At 36.6% G+C, this 16314-nt stretch overlaps 1 protein-coding gene across 7 annotated transcripts in view; it reads left to right on the top strand.

Moving 5' to 3' along the window:
• HERC1 (HECT and RLD domain containing E3 ubiquitin protein ligase family member 1) overlaps positions 1-16314 on the top strand; it is a 105967-nt gene that overhangs the window by 75313 nt on the left and 14340 nt on the right. For 5 of the 7 annotated variants that reach the window (XM_086620400.1, XM_086620396.1, XM_086620399.1 and 2 more), the window contains exons 45-61: positions 410-678; positions 1194-1246; positions 2524-2724; positions 3341-3515; positions 3973-4243; positions 5101-5314; positions 6051-6307; positions 6683-6810; positions 8698-8825; positions 10064-10264; positions 11114-11244; positions 11989-12188; positions 12673-12787; positions 13341-13487; positions 14038-14139; positions 15104-15277; positions 15590-15883. In XM_086620400.1, the coding sequence (XP_086476526.1) occupies positions 410-678; positions 1194-1246; positions 2524-2724; positions 3341-3515; positions 3973-4243; positions 5101-5314; positions 6051-6307; positions 6683-6810; positions 8698-8825; positions 10064-10264; positions 11114-11244; positions 11989-12188; positions 12673-12787; positions 13341-13487; positions 14038-14139; positions 15104-15277; positions 15590-15883 (3060 nt within the window). Of the gene's footprint in view, positions 1-409; positions 679-1193; positions 1247-2523; positions 2725-3340; positions 3516-3972; positions 4244-5100; positions 5315-6047; positions 6308-6682; positions 6811-8697; positions 8826-10063; positions 10265-11113; positions 11245-11988; positions 12189-12672; positions 12788-13340; positions 13488-14037; positions 14140-15103; positions 15278-15589; positions 15884-16314 lie in introns of all 7 variants that reach the window. The other 2 variants (XM_086620401.1, XM_086620397.1) reach the window with 2 other exon arrangements.

The raw sequence follows: 16314 nt of genomic DNA, 5'->3' as shown, positions 1-16314 counted from the left end.
CTCAGTAAAGTCAAATTATCTGAAGAGTTCTTTTTTCTTTGTTGGATCTATTCTAGTCAAGTTCTGAGGAAAACCAAATAACTTAAAGACATTGAATGTAAACTAGCAGAGCTGTGTGTGAAAAGTTATACTGTCAAGAATTTTGAATTAGATCTGAAATGAAATAGGAAAAATCTCATCCTCTGAAACTTTACTTCTGAATGTTTTTCTGGTTCTGAGATGGTCTGCTCTTCGCTATATCGTAAATTGTCTATTTCTGCTTTGCTTTTGTGCAAGTTAATTGTATAAATACCACTCTGTGTGTAACAGAAATATGCAGGAACATCCACCTAAGAACATCGGCCTATTTTATATTGAATATGAAGAGATTTATTCTGTACAAATAACATGTGACAATCTCACTATGCAGCATGTTTGTGAATCTGAAGACAGAGAAGAAGTAGTGGTCTGTGAACTGTGTGAATCCAGTGTTGTCAGCTTCAATCAACACATGAAAAGAAACCACCCAGGCTGTGGTCGTAGTGCAAATCGCCAGGGCTATCGCAGCAATGGTTCGTACGTCGATGGATGGTTTGGTGGTGAATGTGGAAGCGGAAATCCTTACTATTTATTGTGCGGCATCTGCAGAGAGAAATACTTAGCCCTGAAGAGTAAATCTAAAACGTCAACTTCTGAAAGGTACAGAGGTACAAGATGGTGGAATACTCTGTGTAAAGAAAAGAAAGAAAAATGTTCACTAGCATCAGCATTTAAAGAATTTGATGGAAGAAATTAAAATGTCTAGCGGAATTTGTCCGTCTTTGTTTTAACTAAGGCTTAAAACCATTCTCTGTATTCAACAAATGCATATTTAGAAAAAAAGGTTGTTCTGATATTTCTGTTTTTCAAATGAAAACCAAGGAATTGTTTCTTGGGATTTTGCCTACTCTTGTTGACTTCTGAAAACTTTCTTTTTCAGTTTTGTCTGTCAATTCCAGTATTTTGGGGGACTTTTCTCACATTAGTACTGCAAAATGCTTCCCCCCTCCACGGGCACTTCTGTTTATCTCTCTGTTACTAGCCATTTCCAGAAATCATATCTACATTGACTTAATAGAAAAGTAACTTAACAGTAAACCAAGTTTGAAATTATTATGCATGCATGTAAATTATTAGATCCATTCAGTTATTTTCTTTGTTATTTTTTCATATAGGTACAAAGGCCAGGCTCCTGATTTAATAGGTAAACAGGACAGTGTCTATGAAGGTATGTTTTTAAGTTGCTGAAGATATTAAATATTTTGCACTTGTACAGTGTTTTATTTTCCATGAAGGTACTTCCATGCAAATAAACCTGTCGTGAAACTGTACATGAAATTATACTTTAAAATCTTCTTCAGACTAGATGTAGTTTTTTAATTTTTTATATTTTTTTTTTAGTTCAAATGGGAAAAAAATCAGTGACATTTTTTCCCATGTCTTTCATCTTAGTAGCTGAAATGGCAAATGCTTAACTTTGGGTGATAATAAGGTCTTGTGGGTAGATGTTATATCCCGAACTGCACATACAGAGTCCTGGGTTCAAATACATTTCTTCAGCTGCTTTGTAGGAGAAGTTAATTAGCATAAGTTGGAGTAAGTTGTAAGTCTGCCATTAGACTTGTTCTTACTTTTTCTACCTTTGTACTAGCTGAGAGTTTCCTGAGGATGGCTTTCACTTCAAACAAATTATTTCTAGTGATTGTAGAAAACCCTTCCCAGGTGGTTATTTGATTCTGGGCCTTTCTGTAGCTTGTACAATCGCAATTGTATGATTTACCACATTTGTCCGTTCAAGAGTAAATGAGTGCTCCAAGATTTAACAGCAAGTCCTCCTTCCAATAGATAAAAAGTGTTCAGGTTCTACTGTATGGAGAGTGAGATAGAGCGGGAGAGATAGTAAATGTAAGTTGACTTCTGTGTAAATGGTTGGGAAGTGAATGGAATGCATAACTGAATTGCAGTTATAGTGTTTTTTGTTGGTTTTTTTTTCCCCCCTGGGAAGGAAAAGCAAAAGCCTGGGTGTACAATTATGACCTAAGAACTCGTGTATACTTTTTTGATAAATAGGAAGCTGAGAAATTTCTAGTATCTGTTTTTACTATTGAGTCCTCTGGAATGTGCACCTGTTATTATGATTTAAGGCACAACTGTCTGTCTGTGCTTTTCACTATATTCCAAGTTTTGGAGTTGTCTTGTGCTAGATGTGGTGACTTCTTATTTCTGTGTTTTTAAAAAACAGCTATTTTGGCACTTCAGAGAATCTTCCATGAAGGTTCTCTGCAGTACAAATAAAGATCAAGTTTAATGGGGATGGGCAAGAGCGGGATCTTGTTTTTCTGATTTGCTCTGTTGTGTCTATGTCAACATCAGATGATGAGTTCTGTGACTACTATGTTGCAGATTACAACGCACATTTTATACCCTGTATTGATTTTTAATTAATTGACATTAGTTAATATTTTAGATTTGTAACCAAGTCTAATTATGTTTCTACAATTCTAGAAGACTGGGATATGTTAGATGTAGACGAAGATGAAAAGCTGACAGGAGAAGAGGAGTTTGAATTACTGGCTGGACCTCTTGGGCTAAATGATCGACGTATTGTACCTGAACCTGTACAGTTCCCTGACAGTGACCCTCTGGGTGCTTCAGTTGCAATGGTGACAGCCACCAACAGTATGGAAGAAACATTGATGCAAATAGGTAAATTTGAAATGGGTTTCATTTAGAGAACTAATACCTCTCCTTTGGTGTGATTTTTATAGAGGCAATGCAGAAATATTTTGACAGTCTTTCCTGCCTCCCACCACGAGGAAGAGAAGACAGGATTCTAAATTGTATTTTTATAGGGGAGTTAGGGAGAGGAGCATGAGGTATTTTTACTGGCAGAAGGCTTAAGCTTTGGTTTACTCATAAAACTGACTATAGTCCTACCGTGGATGCCAATAGCATGTTTTGCAGAACTCAAAGATCAATTCATGGATTTAAGTTGGGACTTACTGACCAGCCTTTTAAAATGCAGGATCAATATGTGAGTTTGTAAGCCCCTCTAATGGAAAAGAGAAGCAGGATTTAACATTAACTTGAGTATTCTCAAGTTATGCTCATCTATCTTTGAAATTAAAGTATAATTAAATTTTGGAGTGTATTTTAGGAGTGTATTTTCCTCTCAATCATTATCACTGTAGTTCTGTATTTATGAAATTTTGAAAAATTGAGTAATTTGCAAACTTAGGCCATATTTGCTTCTGCACTTATTACAATATGATAATGTTTTGTTTTTCTTTAAACGCTAACACAAATCCTCGTTATTTCCAAGGCTGTCATGGCTCTATAGAAAAAAGCTCTTCTGGCAGGATAACCTTAGGAGAACAAGCAGCTGCCCTAGTAAATCCACATGACCGTGTTATGGCTCTAAGAAGAGTGACAGCTGCCGCCCAAGTCCTCCTTGCAAGAACTATGGTTATGAGAGCGCTCTCACTTTTGTCTGTCAGGTTTGTGGCATTCTTGGCAACACTTCCACCTTTCCATTTGGAACCAGTTATCATGTCATGTTTGATAGGGATGCAGTTTTAAGCTATTTGAGAAAGTGGTCTTCAGACTTTGTGAAAGAAACTTCTACATGTTGTATTGAAAATGGACTCGAGTAGTCTCAGCCATTCAGAACGTAAAGATGCTGTGTTTGACAGCAGGTTTTTGTTCCAGATAAGTGTTAGAACTTAGATGTAAACATCAGAGGAAAGAAGATGAAGTGAAGGAGTTGATGGGATATGAGGATTTAAAAACTGACTTTGTGCCAGATACCTGTGCAACTGTGAAGCCATTAAAGGGGTCTCACACTTACATGTGCATATTGTCATAGCATGACTCTAAACATGAAAGTTATCTAAACATAACTTTCTTTTTAAATGTGCTAACAAACCCAAGAATATTTATATTTGTTTTTGACAGTGGTTCTAGTTGTAGCCTGGCAGCTGGTCTTGAGTCCCTGGGATTAACAGATATCAGAACCTTGGTTCGTTTGATGTGCCTCGCTGCAGCAGGGAGAGCAGGCCTCTCCACAAGTCCATCCACTGTGTCAAGTTCAACAGAGCGATCTAGAGGAATACACAGCAAAACAAGCAAACCTATATCCTGTCTTGCCTACCTGAGTACAGCCGTAGGCTGTTTGGCATCAAACACTCCTAGTGCTGCAAAACTGCTGGTGCAGTTATGTACGCAGGTAGGGCTGTTATTCCTACATAAATACTTACATTAAACTGCTTATACATGAGACGATGCAATCCGTTTTGTACATACTGATAATTTGTGCTTTTGTCTTCTGAACTGTGATGAGACTGCCTTCAGTTTGAGGATCTCCTTAGAGTTCTTGTTTATGGCTTTGCACAAGGGTGTGTTTTATTGGTAAAAATCAAGTAACTTTGCATTTTTTGCCAAGTACTCTTTCTGAGTGGAGAAAATTAATGTGCTTTTGGTATTGATAGGATTTTTCTGTTAAAGTTTTGTGGGTGTTTTTTTTTTTTTTAATTGAGTCAACTCTTATATGAACCACAGATTGTTTATATTTAGAAAGATGATCTGAAGCTGTGGACATGCAGCAGGATTTCATATGTATCAGGAAACTTCCAAGCAACCAGAGTAATTGTTTTGTTCTTCTGAGTTTGAAATTTAATTGTGAAGAAATATGCCTTGGATGCAAATAATGGATTTTATTATGTTGTTGCTTCTATCTTACCATCAGGTGCATAATTTTATAAAAAGTTCTTCTATAAGCTCCTTAGTTCTTACTGATATTCTTGGTTACTTGATAATTTTTTATTATTTGTTTGGTTTTCTAATCCCTGAATCCGGATGGTTGGTTCCGTTAAGACTGCATATTCCCTGAGGCAGAAGACTCAAATTCCATATTGTCCATGGTCTTTGCCTGTTAAAATAAAAGTGGTTGAGAACTGAGAATTTCTGGGGGAAAAAAAATTAAAATATTTAAAATTCTGCATGATTTATTCAACTAAAAACGTTTTCAAAAATTATTTTTCTGTTTGTTCTAGTTATTTATGGTCTTTAATTGTTTATTTTTAGAATTTGATTTCTGCAGCAACTGGTGTAAACTTGACAACAGTTGATGATCCAATTCAGCGAAAATTTTTGCCGAGTTTTTTAAGAGGAATTGCAGAAGAAAACAAACTCGTGACATCTCCAAATTTTGTGGTTACTCAAGCACTTGTGGCATTGTTGGCAGACAAAGGGGCCAAACTGAGGCCAAATTATGATAAAGCAGAAATTGAAAAGAAAGGTATGATATAGCTTTGGTTTTAGATGTTAATTATTAAATCTCCAGTTTCTCATTTTTATGTAAGGAGAGACTTCCTAGAATAAAGTCAAATAAATATAGTCTCAAAAAATGTACAAAACTTGTTTTAATCAAAGTAATCTTACAGTTTAGTACACAAATTTTACTTAGAAATATGATCTTATTACGTAGTTGCCTCTTTTGCCACTTCAAAAAAATCTGAAGGTGTGTGTATCCAAAGCCATGTAGCTTAGACATCGAGCCTTGGTCGTGCCACATGATGAAATTAAGGGGAATGACAGTTGACTGCTGCCACCAGAGTACTGTCACTGACACAGGAAGTTGGGCTGCCTCTGCTGTGAGAGGTCGGGGGACAAGAACGGAACTGCTCTGCCTCAGCACCAGGCTGTTCTGTGTTAAAGGGAGGGAGGGATGTAGCAGTGACAGCAGCTGATCTCTGTCAGAGGAGGCATCTTCCCCTTTAGAAAGCACTTACTCTTTGAACGACCATTTTCCATACAGAGGGAATAAGGCTGTTCGTAATTCTATTCTTAGGGGTTTTTTGTGAAATTTTAAATGGGGTATTTTTCTCTTAGTATCAGACAGGAGTGTTTTTTTCTAATAGTCAGCATGATTGCAACATTCTTATGAGACGTTTGTTAACGTCTAATGCTGTGTTCATCGGTGTAATTCTGTTCGGTACTCATGTAGGCATCATCTCATTGTTTTGTTTAAGCAGGTTTAATTGCCCATTTGTATGCCCATCCTTCCTATGATCCTTCTGCTGTAGGCCCTCTGGAGCTGGCTAATGCTCTAGCAGCTTGCTGCCTCTCTTCAAGGCTATCTTCACAACACAGGCAGTGGGCTGCTCAGCAGCTGGTGCGAACTCTTGCAGCACACGATCGAGATAATCAAACTATTCCACAGACCCTCGCTGATATGGGGGGAGACTTACGAAAATGCTCCTTCATAAAATTGGAGGCTCATCAGAACAGGGTAAGCATGATTTCTCCCAAAATTGCATTAATTCTAGTACTCTCTTTTGTAGAACACAGAAAAAGTAAAATACTATTATTTTACAAATCGTTTTACAAAACCCTAAATCTTTTCTTAGACTAGATCTTAATTTGCTTTTTTTTTTCTCAGAGCGTGGGTCTGAGTAAAGCACAGCATCCTTATAAAGCATGCTTGGTTACAGTACATAATAGTGTGAAAGCAGAAAAATATCTCTTGTTTGATTGTTACAGTGTATTTCAATAATGTAGCGAATGCTCTGCCCCCTTGGTTAATGTTTGCTTAATATTAGTGAACAAGCATACCTAAGCTTTAGATTTAAATTCCAGTTTTGCCATGATACTTTGTTATTTGTAGGTCATGACATGTGTTTGGTGCAATAAAAAGGGACTTTTGGCAACCAGTGGAAATGATGGCACCATAAGAGTGTGGAATGTTACGAAGAAGCAGTATTCATTGCAACAAACGTGTGTGCTCAACAAGCTGTGAGTTGATTTTTTATTTAGAATAGTCAATTATTTAATTTAAGCTTTAATTGTGCAAGATAATGAAAAGAGCCAACCCTGCAGTATCTCCTGCACAGATACTCTTTCATTTTTTCTCTGGGACTGTTGCTGTGTTTATGGCATGCAAAGTAAATTAAATAGCTTAAAACTGAAAACAGGACTTAAATATCAAGCTGATAAGAGTCAGTATAAAGAGATTGTGTTAAAGCTGTGTAAATATATTCTTAATTAACTCGTACAATGAAAAATGGGTAAAATAAAAACTGTAAGGGACTGTCATGTGAAAGAAATGTGAATATTCCTTCGGCGGGTTCCAGTGGATAGTTCCAACATATAACGTGATAATTCCGAGTGTGGCAGCTTGAATCAAGTGTGAAAAAAAGAATTGTGACTTCTGAGATTTGGGAGCTGAGTGTAATTCTTTTTCATGAGAGTGTGTGGGAAGTACTTTGCTGTCATTTGGATGTGTCCAAAAAGGAAGAAATGAAAAGAAAAGAGTAAGATGCAATTCTTTAGTACAGCTCAGGTGAGTTTAACTCAAGAGACTGAAGAAACAACAGTGAACCAGAAGGTTGTTTTGTGATGACTTCTTAGTGGTCATGTTAGTTCTTGTCTGCTTGCTGCTGCTGGATGCTGACTTAAAAGGAATAAACGGGATGACGTAACTTGACTTCAGAAGATAGTAGTGAGAGCGGAATCTTCCTTTAACAGAGATTTTGTTATTCATGTGGCAGAAAAGTGTGCTGCCTTACAGTAGATTCGGAAATCGGTACTTGCACGGGCTTTGTTGCTAACAATCCGAATAATGATTTTAAATGCAAATGCAACACAATTCTATTTGTATTCTTTATTGCAGTGGGTAAGTGCTACTTCATCTTTAAAGGTAGTTATTTTTTTAGCCCTTAGAGATGAGCAGATGAAGAGGCATTATCCCTTCTTTTTGATAGAATTATTTCCTCTTTGTGAGATAATTCTGTGAGAATCCTTTTGGTTTTCTAAGTTTAGAGGAACATTATTTAAATGCTACTAGATTACTATTCCCTGATACAGTATTACTGCTACCTGTTACGTTAACTTTTTGTGTTAATAGTTACGTGTGTTACGTTAGGAAGTTAATGTTGTTAATAAGTTGCAACACTCCATTACCTGCTGCATTCACAAATTAAATAATTAATTCCTGCTTAAGCAAGAGCACACCAAAGGTATGCCTCCTGTATCATCAGAAGTACAGGGATGATACAGTATTTGGCCTACAATATGCATCCTGGCAGTGTTACAGCTTTCATTTTCCTGTTACTAAAATCAGTTAAAACTACCTGTCGTGTATGACCTTAAGGGCAATAAAACATACCAGCAGTCACCTTACAGTTAGCCAAAGCAAACTTTAAAATAAAATTTTAGTACAATGTAACAACACTGTAACAGGAGGGAGAGTTTAAGCTAGAATTGAAAGCAAGATGTGTGTCTTTCATTTCTTTTGTCCAAGCTCTTCATTTTTTTTTTCATGACTTCCCAGAAAGTTTTGCCCTCACCAAAGATGTTAAATTTGAGGTATAAATAGGTAAATTAAAGATAATTAAACTTTTGTTTTGAAGTGAAACATAGATTCAAATTTTTCACTGTGGAAACAGCTGGTATCTCATTCTGTAATTTGGAGTGGTTTTAAATAGAAGTAGATTATAGAACTCTAAATAGATGTAGAGTATAGAAGAGTATAGAACTATAAGCAGAAAAATGCGTTACGTGAATCTGCAGTGATGGCAGGAGGACTCCAGATATTAATTTGGATATTTCATTAATTCTATGTTTTCCTGTCTGCTTAAAGGAAACGCCCTGTTTTAATTGCATTATTTTATTTTATTGTAGCGAAGGTGATTCTGAAGAAAGCCTGGGATCACCCAGTGACCTTAGCTTGTCTCTTGTCTGCTGGAGCATCAGTGGCAAGTATCTGGCTGGAGCTACGGAAAAGATGGTGAACATATGGCAAGTCAATGGTATGCTCTTAGCTACCCGTGACACTTCATGATACCATGTACTTCTAGGGAAGCTGCTAAGTTATTGAGTATTTTTCTACCCAAGTATTTAACTGTGTGTGCTTTCCAGTTTAAATGTCTACCATCTTCCATAATATCTTGTAAAGCTGTTTAATTAGAGGAAGGCACTAACCAAAAAAGGATGCATGATTTACAATTAATTCAGTAGAAAACTGAGCAGCGTATGAGTCTTTGTTGAATCAGAAACGTTTAGGTGTGAGACTTGATCACTCTTAGCAATTTTTGTCTGTAAATATTATCTTCCTATAGTCCACAAGAATTCTTTCTACATGCAAGAGGGAAAATGCAAAAATTGACTGTAACAGATGGAGGGAAGGATTGCTAGAGTGGTCAGGTAGATGGAATGTCTTCTGATGAGAGCGAGCACAATGAGTGAGCTTGGTTTATTTATTTGAACAAGAGTCTTGGAGCAGGAAGCTTAAGAATGAATACATTAGGAAGATAAACTCTAGGAGAAGCCCAGGGAGATAAAAGCAGCTATGTAAACAATTGGGTAGTGTTGACACAAGAAGAAATGTAAATAATTGACCATGAATAACTTTCCAGAAAGGTTCTAATGTTCAAAAGATTGTGATATCATATTTTAGAAGGAGGAATGACGTCTGGGGAAGAAATACTATAGAATAAATTAGCTAACTTTATGAGATTGCATTGTTATGGAGAGGACCAAACCTCATTCAGGAAAGGCACTTTGCAATTCCTTGGTTCAGTTTGTGAGTATCTTTAAGTGAATTCTCGTATGTTTTTACTGTCATTTGTGCTGCAATTGACTAATCCAGTATAATACCTTGAGAATCCCTGTCAGAGGAAGACTATTAATCACTGTCATTTGTAATCTCTAAAACTTCATTCTCTTGTTTTGTGCTTAAGAAAATCACCAGTTAAACTGCCCGTGTTAGTAGACAGTCCACAGGAACAGTATAAATTTACTGAGCACTGAAAAGCTTAGCTTCCTTCCTTAACAAAGCTGCGTAACTTGACTGATAATTGAGATGATTAGTTAGCTAGATTTTGTCTCCGTAGATGAGTAAACCATTACTTTGTAGGCTTGTAACTTCCATGAATTTGTAGTATGTCCTAGCTCTAAATAGGATCTCTTTGATATTTTCCCATGGAAAGTATTTTTGCTGTTTTCTTTTCTTTATGAAGTAGTTTTAAAAGACTTTTTGGGCTCCTAGGAGGAAAAGGATTATTAGATCTTCAGCCTCACTGGGTATCTGCTCTAGCTTGGCCAGAAGAAGGGCCAGCTGCTGCATGGACAGGAGATGCACCAGAATTACTATTAATTGGTCGTATGGATGGATCTCTTGGTCTTATTGAAGTTGTAGATATTTCAACCATGCACCGCCTAGAACTGGAACACTGCTACAGAAAGGATGGTAGGTGACTGTATCAGTATTAAAGTAGGAATTAAAATTATGAACACCATGCCCCCCCTTTTTTTTTCTTTATTAAGCAAGTATATAATCTGTGGGGTTTTTTAATTATTATTATTGTTCATGGGATGTGACTTATGGTACTTTACCTGCCAGCATCATTTACTTGCATTCATGGGAGGAGAAAAGTCGTGGGATCTCCATCTGCACCCTGATTCCTGTACAGCAGAAGCAAACAGTTTGTAACAACCTAGTCAAATCCTGACATTCCTTGCGTTGTATAAAATCAGTATAGATTCCCTGCAGTGTCTGTTTCATCTACAGAGGCTACTGACTAGATATAGTCAGTGTCATTGGAATTACTGAATTATTGCCATTTTTCCTTTGCAGTTCCAGTCCCAGGGGACGTCAAGTAGCACATCTTTGGTAGCATTGTGTGGGTTTTGGCAGAATCAAGTGAGGCAATATCTACATGCTAAGAAAGGCTTCAGTTGTTTTCAATGCATCCCTACCTCAGATGCATGTATAGGATTCAGTCTGCATTTTTCTTTTCCCTAACATAGTTCTTTTCACCATGCCAGGAATAGAAATTCAATTATTTTACTAAAAAGAAGAAGAATGAAAAAACTATTACAAAATAATCTCAACAGCTGTCATTACGGTGGTGCTCAATTTTAACTTTACCGTACAAATTCAAGAAATTTTCAGACCAAAAGAATCTTAAGTAACCTTTGTGGTGGGGGGAGCTGTTATGCGCTTCATATTTTAGATAATTGCTCTGCAAAAGCCTTTTTGACAGGACAATAAAGTTCAATTTAGTTTAATTAATTTTTGTGTTATCTGTTTACATAGTGTCTGTCACATGCCTTGCTTGGTTCAGTGAAGACAGACCATTTGCAGTTGGCTATTCAGATGGAAAATTGCTAATAGGAACAAAGGAACCACTGGAAAAAGGAGGAATTGTTCTAGTTGATGCACATAAGGTAGAGTTAGTTTTTTTAGAACTATGTATAATTTTTGAGGGTAAAGATCTGTGTAAGCTATTGTCTGTGTTTTAAAGTCAAGTGCAGATTATTTTAAGAACACATACCTATTTCTGATACACTATTTTAAAGGAACTATCAAATTTAAAATAAAAAGAAAAAGGAAAAAGAAATTTTATAGTCTTTTTTGCTATTAGAGATTGTGAAGTGTTTGTGCATACAGTGACAGAAGTGTGTTGTTAAGGACACAACTATGCATGTCTGCATTTAAAAGACTAGAGCATGCTGTGACAAAAAAATATACTTGCCTTTTGCACTATGGGCTGGTCTCATTTCCTACCTCACGTATACCCAAAGCTACATCTAGCCCAGTGCCTAATATGTTTATGAACCATATATCATTAAGGTAATTTATATTACAATTTCATAATATAAAAAAAGAAGGAAAAATTGTCATCTGTTTGGGGTGGGGGGGAGAAATCAAGAAAGGTGCGCAACGAAAAGAGAACTTTTTTTTTTCTGTGCTTTTCCTTTGCTTTCTCAGGAACCTAGGATTTTATTTTAATTTGATAGTTCCGAGAAGTATCATTATGATTTCATAATTGTAACTCTGTAACGATTTGTTTGAGAATAAAATGTTCTTTGTTATTAATAATTAAATATTACATTAGCTCTGAAAGTTAATTTTTTTCTGTTCTTACTGTGTTACTTCATACCGACTTTTAATTTTTTTGAATGCAATAGGATATGATTGTTAGTATGAAGTGGGATCCAACTGGCAAGATTCTCCTGACATGTGCCAAAGAAGAAACAGTGAAGCTCTGGGGATATATGGGAGGATGCTGGAGACGTCTGCATTCGCTGTCCCATTCAGCTCTTGTGAATGGCATTGCCTGGTGTGCGCTGCCAGGGAAAGGACCCAAGTTGCAGCTTTTACTGGCTACGTATGTAGCTTTTTAAATTTTATAGCTCTTTTGAAGGTCTTTTCTACCAGTCTTTAGTGTCCAGAGCAAAGAAAACTTTTGTCTTTATTTTAAATAACATTAATTCAGTAAAGAAGTTGTCATGAGATGCATAAGGCTTCAGGACTCAAGTGGAAAGAGTGGCTCTGGTCATGTTATCATCTGTTTTCTCCATGCCATGAGACCTGTGTATGCTGGTCCTGCTTGAAATTTTGTTTCACCCCAATATTTTTTCTGCTAAAATGGTGTTATTAAAAATTGAAAAGCTACGGAGTGGGGGGAATAGGAAAAAATGCAATTATCCATTGGGAACATGCCTTTCTTTCCACTTTAGATTAATTGATACAATATAGTTTTGTAGGAAGGTGGTGAAGACTACTGGTATTTTAAGTCATTATCAGACCACTGATATTTTGTTAGTTAATGCCTTTACTTTGTTTTTCTGATTTATCCTGACTTCTTTTAGAGGATGCCACAATGGTTTGGTGTGTGTCTGGACTGTTCCCCAGGACATAGTAATCACATTGCAGTCCTGCTCAACTTACTCAGAAGGATGGTGGGAGCAAGAAACAAGTGCCAAGGTAAAACGAGTAAACTTGGTGATTAAGAAATTCTCTTTGCCTGTTCCAAAATTGGGGGAGGATAAGAGTGTGAGCAAGTTACTCAAATCTCAACATTTCCTGAGAGAAGACATTTGCTAAAAAAAGTTTATATTGCATTTGTATGTGTGTAGGCATATTTAGAACAGGAAATGAAAAATCACAGGTTTAAATTAATTTTATTTGACTAAAGATTATATATTGATCTGTTTTCACTTTTAAAAAAGGTTGATAAATTTATACTAAAATTTAAGAGTTTACAATTGTTTCTAGATAAAATTAAGTCAAGATTAATTTCGCTTACATAAATTGCAATGGGGTCTTTGATGTTGATGGCATTATGTAAGGGGAGAAAAGATAATGTGATAGAAGTATTTAGAAAGTATGATCATACTGTTGGTCTTTTTTATTATCTTATGGGAATTACTCCATCTGCATGGATGATCAGTGTTTATGGCAGAATACAGAAGCTGTTGTGCTATTCCATTTTCTGTAAATAGTTCACAGTGTTCCATAACTATGAAATAATTTGCAGGATGGATACAGAAAAGCAGTAGAAGTGAAGTGTGTATTTCAACTGAGAGGACATATTACTCCTGTTCGGACTGTTGCATTCAGTCCTGATGGATTGGCATTAGTATCTGGTGGACTTGGTGGTCTCATGAATATTTGGTCTTTACGGGTAAGATCATCTTTGATGTGGAATGATTCTTTTTTTAGTGTGAGTGTCTAAAATGGCCATGGCATCAGACTAGCTTTCTTTTTTTTTTTCCCCCCAGTATGTTAGAAACGTTAGAGGAAGCGTGGTATAAAATAATGACCTAAAATCATAAATAATAAAATATACATTCAAATTTTACTTGACATTGAAGTATTTTAAATTTTATGGTTCTACTATTGATTCATGCTGTAGGCTTGGTCATGTTAGTTAGGCTTTGCAGAACCAGTCACTCTCCCTTTACAGTTGGGAACAATATTCTCTTGCTTTGAGAACTTTTCCAAGAGACAGATAATGTGGATTATTAAACACTTCTAAATCATTAGTTATATTATCTCTTTAGTGTGATAAAAATGCTAGATTATTTTTTTTTTTGCTTTTGGTATAAACATTTCTGGTTTTAAATAGTTTTTGAACTGCTGGGAGAATATCATCCCTTAGGAATGTCACTGTATGTATTTAAGCAGAAAAGTAGCTGTGTATACACACTGACTTGGAACACTTCTTTCCTTAGGATGGTTCAGTATTACAGAGTGTTGTGATAGGTTCTGGAGCTATTCAGACTGCTGTATGGATACCTGAAGTTGGAGTAGCTGCTTGCTCTAACAGATCAAAGGTGACACTGTGTGTTAAAGTAATGTTCTTTCAAATTTTTAGTAAAAGAAAATGCCATTTGTCTGTCTTTATTTTTCCTTTCTTTTATTTTTCTTAAATTTTTTTTTTTTAGAAATATGCAGATAGAAGTATCTAACTGTTACATTTTCAAGACACGTTGTTTTGGCTTTCAACTGTCACCTGACTCTCAAAAAACTTTTTTTTTTTTTTTAACAGTATCCTGTGTTTACTTTGGAGGGGCAGGGTGGAATCCTTCTGAGGCAGTGGTTATAAGGGATGCGGCACACTGGTTGCATGAGCTTATCTGTTTAATGGCAGCTGCCATAAATGGGCAACAAAAAGAGGCAGAAGACAGATAGATTAAGTTAGATCAGAACCTCAACCCTCAAAAGTTTTTGAGGAGCAGGAGAATTTACTTCAATGTTTGCTGTGTTAGGAACTGCTGGTGTTGGAACAGAAGTTTCAAAAGAGTTGATTATTCCAAAAGATGGTCTATTTTGTGAATGAAGATAAATATGGCACAAGTTATGACTCCTGTTAGTAGAGTCATGCTGCGTGTGCTTCTTGAGTATTTTGGTATTCTTCAAAAGTCCTTTCTCAATTCAGACCTGATATTGAAGGTCATATTACAAGGTGAATCCTAAACTAAGGTTACACCTAAACTAGATCCTGCGTTAAGGTTACAGCATTCACTGAAATGAACTCTGCATATTATCATGTTTGTATTTTTCCTTGGAGTGATAATCCTCATGTTGCCATGGGAACGTGAGGAAGTGGCAAATGGAGACGGCTACTCTGCAGCGTTTGTCAGGAGATTATTCACCAACAGAGACAAAAATATTCAAGCTTGTGTGTTTTCTGGCCTCTATGGAAGCTAAGATAATTGATGATAAATTAATGGATCTGAATAATCTTGCTTTATTAGTTTTTAATTTCTAATGTGTCTTGTGACTGCTATTAAACAGGACGTGTTGGTAGTGAACTGCACATCAGAGTGGATATCTTCCAATCATGTCCTTGCAACATGTAGGACTGCACTGAAACAGCAAGGAGTTCTGGGATTAAACATGGCTCCTTGCATGCGAGCTTTCTTGGAACGTTTGCCAATAATGCTTCAGGAACAGTATGCCTATGAAAAGGTAAGAAGAGCTAAGGTGAACATTTAAAATTCACGTCTGGCATGAGGTCACTGTTTGAAGCTGAGCTGCTTTCAGTCTTTCACCACAGAGAACCCAGAAGACTTTCCTACATCCTGTTTGCAAATGCCTTTCAGTGTTCTCAAGGCTAGTAGTCTCCTCATTTGAGAGTATTTCAAACATTAGAAAAACTTTGATTAAGCATGGAGGAAAGTATTTCTCTACAGGACTAGCATTGAAGGATTCCTGTTTCTGACCTGATTAATATATATTTCTAACTTTTCATGCTCAATTTCTTTCTCCCCTCACCTTTAGCCCCACGTTGTTTGTGGAGACCAGCTTGTTCATAGTCCTTACATGCAGTGCCTGGCATCACTCGCTGTGGGCCTTCACCTAGATCAGCTCTTGTGCAATCCCCCGGTACCGCCTCATCACCAGAACTGCCTCCCTGATCCTTCAGCCTGGAATCCCACAGAATGGGCCTGGCTAGAGTGTTTCTCTACAACCATAAAAGCTGCCGAAGCCCTGGCCAAGGGAGCACAGTTCCCAGAATCCTTTACTGTTCCGGACCTGGAGCCTGTTCCAGAGGATGAGCTTACTCTCCTAATGGTACAGCATGCTATATTGTCTCAACAGCGAAGCCTGTTGTTACTGAGTGTATAGTATGATGCAGTTAACGTCTCTGACCTGTGAAGGTTTATATTCAGTAACATAAGCACGCACCAGCAATAAGTTTAAGTCGATCTCTTGATTAACAGGTTAGAATATACTGTAAAGATTGCTCCCTCTGTGTGCAGTCATGGGTGCAAGTCAGTTGTGTATTAAAAAACAAAACAAAACTGTGACAGTAATTTTCATATGTGATAGAAGCAAGAAATGTAGAGCTTTACAATGCTATTTTTAGAGTAACGTTTTGGCACGTTTCTACACGGAATTATTTTACAAGTGTCAATTGTCTTTATGACTTGTTATGATATGTAAACCAAAACAGAAATTTTGGATTAAGAATTTTTTATCAGCAAGCTTATAACATTTTAAGC

Source organism: Tauraco erythrolophus, chromosome 14 (genome assembly GCF_009769465.1).
Source record: "Tauraco erythrolophus isolate bTauEry1 chromosome 14, bTauEry1.pri, whole genome shotgun sequence".
Lineage (NCBI taxonomy): Eukaryota > Metazoa > Chordata > Aves > Musophagiformes > Musophagidae > Tauraco > Tauraco erythrolophus.
Note: the sequence above shows the minus strand (reverse complement) of the source record. Positions and strands in the feature narration are given on the sequence as shown.